Below are 13,836 nucleotides of genomic sequence, written 5' to 3' on the forward strand. Positions count from 1 at the left end.
CCAAATCAAAAATATATAATGTTAGGAAGGCTAACTTCAATTGTATGAGATTAAAACTAGAAACTGTGAACTGGATGGAGTTAAATAACAAAACTGTTGAAGAGGCATGGGAATTTTTTAAAAGCACATTATTGCAAGTGCAAGAGGACTTCATACCTGTTTCCAGCAAGAATAAATCTAGGAAATTGCAACCTAGGTGGTTTAATAGGGAAATAAAGTATAAAGTAAGGAGGAAAGGGGCTTTGTTCCAGAGATGGAAAATAACTGATGACGACATAGTAAAGCAAGAGTATCTAAATCTACAGGCTGAATTAAAAAATGACATTAGACGAGCTAAAAGGAATGTCGAAAGGAAGATCGCATTGGAGGCTAAGGATGACGTTAAAAGTTTCTTCCAGTATTTTAACTCTAAAAGAGCTCTAAAAGCTGAAATTACTAATCTGCAGGATAGTAAGGGTCTTATAATTGAAAACGACATTGACATAGTAAATGAGTTCAATGATAGTTTTGCACGGGTATTCACTGTTGAGGACACTAGTAACTTACCAGTTCTTATTACTAATCCAACATCATCTATAACTAATATATATATAACTGAAGCTGATGTTTTGCAAAGCCTAGCTAAGCTCAAAATAAATAAATCACAGGGCCCTGATGGCATCTTACCTATAGTGTTAAAAGAGATGAGGGATATTATTTGCCGACCCTTAACATTACTGTTTCAAAAATCCTTATCTGAAGGTGTGGTACCTTCTGATTGGAAGCATGCCAACATAATGCCCATTTTCAAAAAAGGGGATAGAAGTAATTTGTCAAACTATAGGCCAATCAGTCTAACTTGTATAACTGGTAAAGTTATGGAGGCTATAATCAAAGAGAAAATGGTAGATTACCTGGACTCAAATAACATTTTGAGGGATAGCCAGCATGGATTTAGGAGAGGTAGATCCTGTTTAACAAATCTGTTGGAGTTTTTTGAGGAAGCTACTCAGGAAGTTGATGATAAGAAGGCCTATGATGTCATCTACTTAGATTTCCAAAAGGCTTTTGATGTTGTTCCCCACAAGAGGCTCTCACTTAAACTCAAAGCGACAGGTATTTTAGGAACTGTAGCGACCTGGATTGATAACTGGTTAACGGATAGGAAGCAGCGAGTAGTTATGAGGCTCAATGTCACAGTGGGCCTGCGTTCATAGTGGGGTACCGCAGGGTTCAATTTTAGGACCACTTTTGTTCCTAATTTACATAAATGATATAGACACCAATATATACAGTAAACTGGTGAAATTTGCAGATGACACCAAGGTGGATGGTGTAGCAGATACTGAACTAGCGGCTCAGCAGCTACAGCGGGATCTTAATTTAATTAGTGACTGGGCTGATACCTGGCAGATGAAATTTAACATAGACAAATGTAAGGTACTCCATGTAGGGAGCAGAAATATAAAGTACAGGTATTTTATGGGACCTACTGAAATAAAGGTAGCTGATTATGAGAAAGACCTTGGTGTGTATGTTGATGCTTCCATGTCTCATTCTCGCCAGTGCGGGGAAGCAATAAAAAAGGCCAATAGGATGTTGGGGTATATCTCCAGGTGTGTGGAGTTTAAGTCAAGGGAGGTAATGCTAAGATTATACAATTCCTTAGTGAGACCTCACCTAGAATATTGTGTACAGGTTTGGTCACCATATCTTAAAAAGGACATAGCGGCCTTAGAAAAGGTGCAGCGTAGGGCCACAAGAATGATTCCTGGTCTTAGAGGAATGTCATACGAGGAAAGGTTATTTGAGCTAAATCTGTTCAGCCTCAAGCAAAGGAGACTGAGGGGGGACATGATCCAGGTCTATAAGATTCTAACAGGTTTGGATGCTGTTCAACTGAATAGTTACTTCAGCATTAGTTCAAATACAAGAACTCGTGGCCATAGGTGGAAATTAGCGGGAGAACATTTCAAACTGGATTTAAGGAAGCACTTCTTTACACAGCGTGGAATAGTCTTCCTGATAACGTAGTGCAAGCTGAATCCTTGGGTTCCTTTAAATCAGAGCTAGATAAGATTTTAACAACTCTGAGCTATTAGTTAAGTTCTCCCCAAGCAAGCTCGATGGGCCAAATGGCCTCCTCTCGTTTGTATAGTTCTTATGTAACACCTGGCTGCATCAGATGAATGGCCATTTCTGGAGGGTGGGACCGGACCATGTATCTGCCTGGGGGATCGCCAGCTGGGATCCCAAGGAATTTCACTGTGTGATGGGTACAGCAATGTATTGCATCAGCACATACTCCCCAACCTGACCTGACCTGACTAAATTTCTTGACAAACTGGATTTACCCTCTGTCTTGCCAATGGATCAATTTATGCTAGAAGCCCCAATAGAACTGGAAGAACTACATGAAGTCTTGAAATGTTTAAAAAAAATAATAAAAAAATCACCTGGCTTAGACGGCCTTCCACCCAAGCCCTACTTAGAACTCTGGGATTTGGTAGGTAGTCCTATACTCAAAATTTAATCAAATTTAATTTTGCGATAGAAAAAGGGACTATCCATAGGGATAAAAAATCCACACTCATCACTGTACTTTTAAAAAAGGATAAAGATCCCACTGAGTGCTCCAGCTATAGGCCAATATCCTTAATCTCATAAAATATGCCAAAGTTATCACTTTATGTCTTGATGAGGTTATTCGCTCACTAATTAGTGTGGATCAAACAGGATTTATGAAAGGACGAGTTGCATCTGATAACCTGTGAAGATGATGCATTTATAATATGTAACAAAGTGCGCAGTATTCTCTGTCAACGCGGAAAAAGCATTTGACAGACTGGACTGAATATATGTGGACGGTATTACAATGATTTGGATTAAAATGTAATTTTATTACAATGCTCAAAACACTATACCACTCACCTCTTGCAAAAGGGAAATTAATGTCTTCTCTATTTCTTTTACAGTGAGGAAATACAGGGTTGCCCACTTTCACTGCTTTTATTTTGTTTCTCTCTAAAACCCCTGGCACAAGCTATAAAACAGTCTGATGTTTGCCCTGTGAGAATTAGGGGTCATAAACATGTCATAGCTATGTATGCAGATGACATTGTCTTGTTTTTGGATAACTTTGACATTTCCATTCCCATAATAATAAAGGATTTGACCACTTCAGTAGTTTTTCTGGTTATAAAATAAATTGGACAAAGTCTGCCCTAATGCCAATGAATAAGTACTGATAACTCTGCCCCCCCCCCCCCCCATTTATTCAAATTAAAAACTCCTTTACATACCTGGATATTACTTATTTTATGTATTTTATTGCAAATTGTAACTATTTTTATATCGTATTGAACAAAGTAAAATCAAATAATTTTAGATGGAGTAAACTGAAAATCTTTCAAGGCCGAATCTCATGATTCTTAGGAATCTTCCGAGAGAAACTTTGTAGGGTTTCTGTGAACATCCTCCACAAAATTTAATAAATGTTCAAAGCATATATCAGAAATATTCCCATTTATCAATATAAGACTATACACAGTGTGCTAACTTATTTATTCTATAATTTCAGATTTTCATAAAAATACACCACTGTGAAATATGTGGGATTTCTGCATACATCCATACAAACTACAAAATTTAGTAACTTACGTTATTTCACAAAAAAAGGTTCACATGTGAATTTGCACAGAGATAGTCAATATATATATTTCCAGAATATCTGAAAGCGGCTACACTGGGTTTGAGTATATAGGTGCAAATCTCTGACACATATGTGCTGCACCCCAGGGCTTGTAAACCTTGGTAGATGATATAAAAGCCAGACAGCCTCTTTGTCTTTAATCTGCATCCTCTTTCTCTAAGAAGTCAGTCAGAGTTCGACTGTCCACAGGGATAAGCAGGTATTCCACACCATCAGCACCCTACACAAGACAGCAAGCATCATAGTAGCTTCTATTAGCTTCTGTTATATTCATGTCCAAAACTGCTTGTTTAAACTCAGTTTTGCATATCAAATACAGTAAATTATCAATAGTAAAAGACACATTGTTCCTAGTCTAAAGATCAGATACTTACTTTTTTAGTGCGAAGTAGTTTGTGATCCCTAAATTCTGTCAGTTGTGTCCTCAGGGTGATGTCACTATTTACTAAGAATGCTTCACGACAACGTTGGTAAAAATCTTGGAAAGACAACCCTGTGTACACAAATGCATTGTTACTTATATACACATAATTTCACTGCAGTTTAAATATTACAGTTGATCAATGCCATCTCTCCAGTCAGCTTAATGTGTAGCATAATGAAGTTCCCATACAGGTCGTCTTTGTCTTGCTGAAAGTAGCTTTGTATTAACTAATAATTCAATGAGTTCGAGGTGAAGATGGAACAACACTTGTGGGACTTACCTGTATAAGATGGGTTATTCTTGTTCTCCAGCTGAAACCCTGCTAGCAATCTGAAGATTCCTCTAGGAAACAAATCAAAGGAATCAGTTTCACAGAGCGAGACAACAGTCCTAGGACAAGTGGCAGGGTGAGTGAAAGCACGGAGATGCACAATATTTACCAGTTAATGTATCGGTATAGGCTGATGTGTTAAAAATCAAGATACACGTTAGCAATTAATCAAATTTCAATTCTGATTTTAGCTTCCAACAATTAATACAAAATAATCAAGATAAAACTACTGTGCCGCATTTCACTTTGCAATGATGCTCCCATTTTGTGTTGTATCATAAATCCAGTGCACCCCTTTCCAGACCCTTTTTATTTGCTTCTGAGGTGAATTCTATTTAGAGTTCAAAGAATTCCAATGCAAAAAAAAGTTTACGGTTCAATAAATATTTCCAAAGTCAATTAGTAATTGTGGTAAATAATCGTGATTATGATTTTTGCCAGAATTGAGTAGTTCTAATATTATTATTGGTCCAATGTGTCAGTCTTCGCCAATATTGCCGGCTGACATTTAAATTTAATCAGTATTCAAAGTTAGCAGGACCAGAGCTATTCACAAGACATATTACTACTACTACTAGGACAACATATTTATAAAACATACAGTCGGCTCCAGTTAAGTGCACGTCGCTTAAGCGCACAATCTGCCTAACTGCACGACCGGTCTTCGGTCCCGTTTTTAGCCCAGCCAAGAGATAGGCAAATTACATCGGTTAAGCGCACCAGTGATAAGCGCACAATCCGCTTATGTGCACGCACTCATTTGGTCTGGCCTGCATGTGGCTAATGCATATTGAGTTTCGATATCTGCACGCCTAAAATCTCTAAAATTTGTCTACAGTTTAGTGAGAATATGGCGTCGACATACTATTCTGCATGTGGACTCCCTCCACATGCAGAAGGTGGTGAGGAATTGTGTCACTTCGCAGATCATCGCTAATTGCTACAGGTGGGGCGGTTTCGTCAAAGATATGACCGATGACGGTGTCGAAACGGGCGGAGGAAACTGACACCACTGCCGATCTACCGACGGGTGTCACGCCACAGGGGTTCGCAGCGTACGGCGCCGTTGATAATGACCTGCCTGTATCGCCCGATCTCACAGATGCCGACATCTGTGCCGACATGTGGGGACCGGCAGCAGACGCTGATGAGTCTGATGCGGAGGAGGATACCGCCGGGCAGACTGACGCTAATGACTGCCCCCCGCCACCACCAGTGACGTTCGCCGACGCTCTTCAAAGCCTGCGGACGATTCGTGCTTACCGGCGGCTGCGACGACTACGGAGCGATTTACGGACTAACAGATCAGTTGCACGCACTAAATCGTAAAAATAGCACTCAAAAGACGATTAAGGACTACTTTTCGTAGCGTTAAACAGAACATTACGCGTTATGTGCTTGGACTATATTATGCTGTCATGCTTGCCGTCATTGCGGTATGTACAGAACATGTTTTGCTGATTGAGATTCAGTGTGTAGTTCTTGTAGCGTCAGGTTTGTAGCGACGGGTATGGTGGGGATGCACTTGATAACCACGTGGCTGGGTCAATACGGATAAGCGCACGCTCCGTTTAAGTGCAAGTTGTAGTCTGGACCGGAGGCTGTGCACTTAACCGGATTCGACTGCAAGTACTAAAATAATGGAGATGATTGCGTTTAATGGTCAGCCATATTCCGGAGGACAAGGGACTTTGTCCACTCAAATCACCACTTAGGAGTAGGGTCAGCACTTTCAATGTGAAGGAAGAAGTGGCACCACCCTCCCCACCCAGGTCCATGATAAAATTTGGTGGTGGGGGGGGTCTCCAGTCTCCAAGAATAAACTAAATTTGCATTGAAACGGGCCACACCACAAGATGGTTTTATATGGCCTGCAACAAGATTTTAATTCATTAAATCTGGCTTGTAGATAATTTTTTAGTTTTCCACAGCATAAAAAATGACATCAGTCCAGTAATATGCATTGGTGTGCTGCCCACCCCCAGCCCAATAAGTACCTAAAAGAGTGTTAGGGAGCGGCACGTTGTTCCACCCACCACACAATAAACCAAGACCTGAGCAGCCGCACAGCAGGTAATATTTCAGCACCACACTAGTCTGGATGCAACAGTGTGAGTTTGTTCCAGTGGCTGGAGTGCCAATCCCGCCACCAACTGCCAAATTTTCCTTGGAAGTTAGAGGACCTGCTTGCAGGGCTGGATGTTAACGTCACACCCAAGATGAAGCAATTGCATGTTAAGGGCCTTCCTTAAGGGCGCAACAGAGTAGGATCACTCCTTGCATTCATGGAATTCGAACCAGCAACCTTCCAATTACTGGAACAGATCCCTAGCCTCAGAGGATTGAACAAAATTTCTAAATGAAAGACCACATGTCTAAAGTGGGCATGTTTGATTACCTTGCATTCGGAGTCAGGCTGCGAAGAACATGCGTGAGTGAGCTAAGAGCCAGAGCTCCAGACTGCTGCACTAGAAGCGAGTTCTCATAGGACGTCTCCTCAACATACGGCAAAAAAGTGGTCGTCTCATACCACAGCCAATTGAAAAGGCTCATCTTGGACTGATCCCAGACTAAACTCAGAGAATATCATTAAATAAACATCAACAAATTTCAATATAACTGCTTAAACCATTTCAGTGACTGAGGCAAAACTGACCAAGTGGGCCATTGATGTGGTCAATAGATGCTAAGAAGTGCATGTTGGGAAGTGAGGCAAGTTGCCCCAATGCCTGCTGGGTCTTCTTAGCCCGCAACATTGGCCCATCGATATTGTGGATGATAAGGTAGACCTGCAAACTGGGCTCTGGTAGAATTTTACATGAAAGTTAGTAGCTTAACATCAAAAGGAATCAAACATTCACATTCTCATCCCAAACAATGACACAGCCAATAATATAAGAGTCACTCATTCTCAGTAGAGTTGAAGATTCGAATAAGATTCCCATTGGTCTGCTATCTTGCTAAATGCATCACATCCTAATACAAAGTAAGCATGTCCACAGGGGCATCTACAGTCTGAAGACAAATATGTGTTGGTACAGAGCACCTTGCCTCAGGGATTGTACAATGAAGTCCATCTGTTCCATAAGACTTTGGAAACTTCCCTGGTGCTCCAGCAGCTCCTCTGTGATGGAGCCTAGGATCTAGAGGAGGAAAGACTGTCAGGGCAAGTTTTCTGGGTTAGAAAGCCTCATAGTGAGCACTGGAGCCTGACTTACCGACTTGAGGGTAATGCTTGGGAAAAAACCATTGACCACCAGGTGAGTAGTGTCTTGTAACATGGTGGTTCGGAAAGTTTCCAGCAGCAGTTTCTTGGATCCCAGTCCATAGAATAGCAGATTGAAGCCCAACCTGCCAGAAAGAGAACCATATCTCTACTACTCAACAGACCAAAAGGTCTGTTTGCCTTTGGACTTAAGAGTTCATATCAGCTGACTCACAAAATTCAAGATAAAAGGATAAAAGGAGTCAAAAGTTCAATAAACATCTATGCCTTACTCACTGTAACTGCAGAATCCACTTCCTGAACTGGTTTTCATGCTCCTTGTTCAGTTGCTGGATTTCATCAGAGTAAGGAGGTTTCCCATCCAGAAGTCTATACAAAGTTTCCTAAAACAGTATCATACAGTAACTGGACAGTCACCAAAACTTTTTCAAAAGTGTCGCCAGCTATACACATATGATTGTAATTAAAGACTGTGCAGTACAGAACTACACAAAAACACAAAACAGACAATACAAAAGTCCCAGATATCCATGGGTTCCGAGACCTACTGTGGATAGCCAACACTGAGGATAATGGTAAACCATGAACCCCAGATATAATGTGATGTTCGTGTACATATATGGTAATTCACAAATTAAGCACAGTAAAACATTAAATGCAGTAATATCAAAGTACACTGCACATTATTATACAGCACTGTACTCTCCCTCTTGAAAGGGATTTTGACATTTTCGCCTAATTCTCAAGAGACGATAGACTAGAGCTGGGCGATATGGCCTAAAAATAAAATCTCCGATTTTTTCCACAATAAATCCGATTTATGATTTTAAACGATTTTCCCCTCTCCTACTCAAAATCAAACTACAGATCACAAATAAATGGTTCAAAACAAGTTTTAACTTTATTTTGGTTTTTTTTACTTTAGAGTTAAAGTGCAATCTGACAAGCCAAAAAAGATGCTTGCAAGTGAGATGGCAGACCACACCACTGTAAACACTTTTAGAAACTTGTAAAAATTTTAGCATGTTAATGAATCCCGGCTTTTCCACAGTATGTATGGGCACCATGTCTTTTGCAATATACATCGCGACAGCGTTTGTTATCACCTTCCACCGTGCCCCATTTTTACCATATGGCACACAGTTTGAAAACGTGTCAGGGACGGTTGCTTGCTTAACTTTGGATGTTGTGCTGGTGCTGCAGCTATTTTCATTTCACTGGGAGCTGCACTTCTCCCACTCCACTGTGTGCCTCTGCTTTAGGTGCTGGAATAAATTTGTTGTGCTGCTTCCTTTGGTTGCAACAGTTTTTAAACAGACTTTGCAAGAAGGACTTGGTCTGTGTCCGACGGCGCAAAACCGAACCACTGCCATGTTGTTTATGAATCCGATACAGCGTTTGGGTGCGCCGCGCTAATGTACCCGTGAAGAACAGTGCGTCGCATTAGTTCCGCTTTTGGCGCTCGCGTGTAAAATAAGTAATAAAATCGATTTTCATAAAAACACATATCGTCCTGAACTGTAAATTTGAATTAATCGATAAAATCGATTTATCGCCCACCTCTACGATAGACCAATAAAAAAAAAAGTCATTTATCAAGGGATAATTAAGCAATAAAAATCATGGTTTTTATACCCCACAAAAGATAAAGGAACAATGGAAAAAACACACTCAAACATTTTGAAATTTTGTATTCTGGACCATGGTAAACCACAGGTAAGTGGGTGAATATAAACATGAGTACAGTACTGTGGTGAGCTGTACATATTATGCAGACACAGTTAGCCCTCCAAATCCAGAGGTTATGATTCCAGGACCTCCGCAAATACCGAAATCTACAGATGCTCAAAAAGGTGTAGTATTTTCATTTAATCTATGCATATCCTCCCCTGTACTTTAAATCTCTAGATTATGTATAATACCTAGTACAATGTAAATACTATGTAAATAGTGATGCTGTATTACTTAAATAAAAAAAGTTTGTATATGTTCACTAAAGACTCCACCATAGCAGTATATATAGAAAATTATAGAGAAAATATAAATTCATTTTCTATCTACATACACATAGTGCTCATAGCAAATTCAAGTTTTGCTCTTAGGAACTTTATGGATTTTCTTTTCTTGAATATTTTTAATCTGTGTTGGTTGAATCCACAGATGCAGAAGCCACGGATACAGAGAGCTGAGTGTAAAATATTAAACAAACATAAAAATAAATATTGGTATAAATGGGCAGTACTGTACTTGTGCTCCAAGCGATTTACAGCTGTTTTACTGGAAAAGCTTAGCAATGCTCATTAAGTACTTAATGGTGGAAATGTCATACATTACAGAATGTTGAAAGGAAAACAAAAAGTCAAACCTGGTCCAGCATAGGTGTTTGAAGTCTGTGAAGGGTTCTGTCAGAAGTCATGACCTTTGAACTCCTGTGAGCTTCAAAGTATTCCCCCACAAGACTGGACTAAGAGAAGGCAAAATACAAAAACATTACGTACATTAAGCATACTATGTCTCAATCTAATGAATGACAGAGTGATTGAGTGAATGCACATAACGGAATAAAGTAGTGATGCTTTATTCGTCATCATGTGTTTCCACCTATCCCACCTTGCTCTCCATGAGACACACAGACACATACATAGGTGAGAGCAAGTCACAGTACAAAGTCAGCCAGCATGCAGTGCCCCTGGATCAAATGGTGGTAAAGGGTCTTACTCAAGGGCTTAAGGCAAAATCCATCTGCTAGCCCAGAATTTCAACCAGCAACCTTCTGATCACTTCTGAGTCCTAACCCGCAGAGGCACACACTACCCCATACCTCCAGACCTTTCATGGACTTCTTCACTGGTGTCTTATACAAAGCTGCAGCCACTAATTTGCTAGGGTTTTTACCTCCAGGTCTGTTATCACAGCCTGGTCAACACCCCCTTCCTCTTCCTCCTCCTCCGAATTGGATGCAGAGACATCACTGTCGGTGTCTGACTTCAGGTTTGGAGCTAAGGATGTAAAGGTGATTCTCTTTTTTATGTTCCTATTTACTGAAAGCCATGAAACAATTCTGATCTATTCATACTTCTGAATTTTACTTTCAATTAGATGACTTTTTATATGCACAAATTATAAAAATGACCCGAATCATCTCCTGTACAATATATATCATAGACAAAATACTGTTTGCAAGTGCATGAAGTAGACCGGGTACCTCAAAAAAAAAAAAAAAAAAGTTTAAAATGCAAACCTGACAGCCGCTTTCTTAGTCTATGTGGGGTGCTTGATGCAAACTGCACCCACCTTCCCTATTAAAAAGAAAAACAGAGTTAACTTGAATCAGAATATTTTTTACTATCCCAGAGGAATCTCAGTTAAACATAAACCAGTGAAAAATCCTATCCATCTTCTGACTACATATCCTGGGTTGGGTTACAGAGGCGCCTAGAATCTAACCCAGGCTGCACCAGACACAAGACCAGGGTATAGCCCAAATAGGATGCCAGTCCTTCACAGGGCACAGGATTTGAACTCCCAACCCAGGGAGGTGCGACTCAAAAGTGATATCCTTCCAAAAAAGATGGCACCAGCACCAGTGCCATGTGCTCAAGAGAGTGCTGAACAGACCTTTGGGGAGGTTTTTCTTTCACTGGTCTGACCTAGAGAGAGAGAGAGCAGTTATTTTCTAAGATTTTTATAAATTACTTCTGCAAACAAAAGACTTACAACGAACAAAAAGTTAGAGACAAAAATGTCTACACGTTTGTAAAGAATTCTCTTATTACCTATAGAAGGGTTGGTGTGGTCCTTTGGGGACGTATGAAAAGAGACCGTCTTTGCTGGTGCATGTGCCCACTCTGATGCTGAGGACACAGAAAAGAGGCATGAGGGTTCTGGAAGTTCAGAAATGTGCAGGTTTGTATGCAAAACAATATGATACTGGTGTTCATTAAGATTAAAATTAATTTGATTGATCCCAGGGGGAATTCTTCTGCATAATGCAGCACATACATAGAAAAACAAAAAATACATACATACACATCGTCACCAACATCAGTGTTACTGTGCATTGCCAACCATTACCTGCTATGCTTCTGGTCGCATAAGGACAACATAAAAATATTAGCAAAATCAAAGGGTCAGTTATTCATATAATTTTAACACAGAGCAAAAGACTAGATAACTAGTGTTAAGCCTCAGGGTGAATCAATGGAGGAGCCACTGACCCATCTGAGCCATCTTGAGTGGACGCTTGATGGTCTGAAATGTGAACACAAAAGACCCTCCTGGGCTAGCTGCACTTTCACCTGCCCCTGGGGAAGACAATGATGAAGCTCAGAACACATCTCACCGATACCAACTAGTAAAGAAATAACATTACAGATATGTTCATTACTTGGTTTGTGCCGTGAATCGGGAAGGAAAAGGGGAAAGCCTATGGAATCTAATGGAAAAAAAGAACTTCCAGTGATCCAATAATGTGCACACGAATTCTCAGGTACACCATACCTGCAGCCTCTGCACCTAGGACTTTTATGTATTCTTGTTCATTGAAGATCTCCTGTTCATCTTCTTGTTCTACAGGAACCTTATCGAGCTGTCCTTTGCAGTTTTTCAGGGATACCAAAGTCTGAACTGAGCTTTTTGTCAACGCAACACCTATAAAGTTACAACAAAATATTTAATGGTATAATTAAATACTGTGGCTAGAACGATTTACTGGTTCAAACCTCGCTTAAATCGTTATCAGATAACTGACCAGCCTACCTTCCTGTTTATCGATTATGTGCTCCAAGACGTCGGCATCCCCCACAAAGCGAACTTCCAGCGCCGAGCTGTGCATGGCACGCTTTCGGGAACTCATGCTTCACTCCGTGACGGTATAATAATGCTGTTTGCAGCTAGCAGTAGATACTATTACACGTCACAGAATCAGTTACGATGTGTTAAAACTAACATAAAATGTTTGCCATTTAGGTCTGCTGAATATGCTGCAGATAAACTTCAGTTAGCAGCAATTAAACCACACTTAGCCGCTCGAGGGAACTATACTTTATACGCGATAATCTGTATAATCTATTTTTCTCCACATTAAATGCAAAAATAAAGATTGCGCCTAAGAAACTTAAACTATTAGTCTAGAAATATGAACAGCAGGTTCATATATCGATCATGTAACAATTAACTTGCTAACCAGTTAGAACATCTTAAGATAACATTTACTTCAGAGGAATTCAGTTAAAGATCTACACATCTGATACGAAAGGAAAAACCTGTTCATCATTAATGATACTGAACTATTCTAATATTGAACTAACCTTACACATATCCGAGAAAGATTTCAAGTATGCCGCCACAGCTTCAGAGTCGGCCTACAGCGTGCTCCTAAATAAAATCAATTTCCCTTGATACGCCACATATACAAGGAAACTATTTCCCGTGATACACCGCAAGAGAACTTCCGGTCTGTCGACGTAGCGAGAGGGTTGAGCTGCATCCGAAATCACACGCTACGACGTAAATGAGGAAAAAGCACGCACTACGGCAAAAATCACTTAGTGCGATCCCTTAATGTGCGAGTAAAAAACATCGGCCGAATCTCAATACACCCTTACACCTAACGTTCCATTTGCGCGTGCACGTGGATGGTTCTCTATATTGAAGTCCATCCCAAACTAACTTAGTGCGAGTGGATTATAAAAACCTCTGATAAGTCTTGGTGTTTCGGGAAATGAAGTATGGCGGAAACATTATATAAATGTAAGTAGTTCCGATCTAATTGTGTGATTTCTTGTAAAGGAATACCTTGCTATATGTATGCATTGCTTAACGCTGCTTTAACAACCAAAATAGTCATATGAGAGTAAAATGGGAAATGAAAGTATTGCTTCAATTTTTAATTTATTTGTTTTCTTTAAAAATCATATTTGTAAAGCTATTAATTTGCAAACAGAATTATATATTCTATACTCTCGATTCTTTCTATCCCGTTACAGTATGCAGGGTCAAGAGAGAAAACAAAAATAATAATAATAATAATAATACATTTTATTTATAAAGCGCTTTTCAAGACACTCAAAGACGCTTCACAACACAATAGAATAAAATAGCACACAATTTATAACATAAAATCAAACATTAAAAGCAATTTTAAACAGGTGAGTTTTGAGTTC

General features: G+C 39.8%; 1 protein-coding gene across 3 annotated transcripts; it reads right to left on the minus strand.

Moving 5' to 3' along the window:
- Nucleotides 1–2,969: 2,969 nt before the first annotated feature.
- Nucleotides 2,970–13,138, minus strand: orc2 (origin recognition complex, subunit 2). 3 transcript variants are annotated; one of them, XM_023809310.2, is made up of 17 exons: nucleotides 12,982–13,138; nucleotides 12,431–12,564; nucleotides 12,173–12,322; nucleotides 11,890–11,976; nucleotides 11,449–11,526; nucleotides 11,291–11,322; nucleotides 10,914–10,971; nucleotides 10,568–10,671; nucleotides 10,038–10,136; nucleotides 7,949–8,055; nucleotides 7,665–7,797; nucleotides 7,493–7,589; nucleotides 7,103–7,249; nucleotides 6,845–7,016; nucleotides 4,396–4,457; nucleotides 4,066–4,184; nucleotides 2,970–3,911 (listed from the first exon to the last, which is right to left on the minus strand). In XM_023809310.2, exons 2-17 carry the CDS (start codon nucleotides 12,525–12,527, stop codon nucleotides 3,828–3,830), a joined length of 1,626 nt encoding a protein of 541 aa, XP_023665078.1. In that variant the 5' UTR covers nucleotides 12,528–12,564; nucleotides 12,982–13,138; the 3' UTR covers nucleotides 2,970–3,827. The 3 variants fall into 3 exon arrangements, with proteins under 3 accessions (XP_023665078.1, XP_023665075.1, XP_072572743.1); XM_023809307.2 differs by having other exon boundaries at nucleotides 12,431–12,577; XM_072716642.1 differs by having other exon boundaries at nucleotides 12,431–13,138.
- Nucleotides 13,139–13,836: the final 698 nt, after the last annotated feature.

This window comes from Paramormyrops kingsleyae, chromosome 1, assembly GCF_048594095.1.
Source record: "Paramormyrops kingsleyae isolate MSU_618 chromosome 1, PKINGS_0.4, whole genome shotgun sequence".
Taxonomy (NCBI): domain Eukaryota; kingdom Metazoa; phylum Chordata; class Actinopteri; order Osteoglossiformes; family Mormyridae; genus Paramormyrops; species Paramormyrops kingsleyae.

What these genes read in the sequence shown, in the direction of transcription:
- orc2 (XM_023809310.2), bottom strand. Translation starts at nt 12,527, where the DNA reads ATGAGTTCCCGAAAGCGTGCCATGCACAGCTCGGCGCTGGAAGTTCGC. An exon ending in AAAGAAAAACCTCCCCAAAG is followed by an intron (nt 10,972 to 11,290) that starts GTCTGTTCAGCA and finishes TCTTTTTAATAG; the next exon opens with GGAAGGTGGGTGCAGTTTGC. An exon ending in CCACATCAATGGCCCACTTG is followed by an intron (nt 7,017 to 7,102) that starts GTCAGTTTTGCC and finishes CTCTGAGTTTAG; the next exon opens with TCTGGGATCAGTCCAAGATG.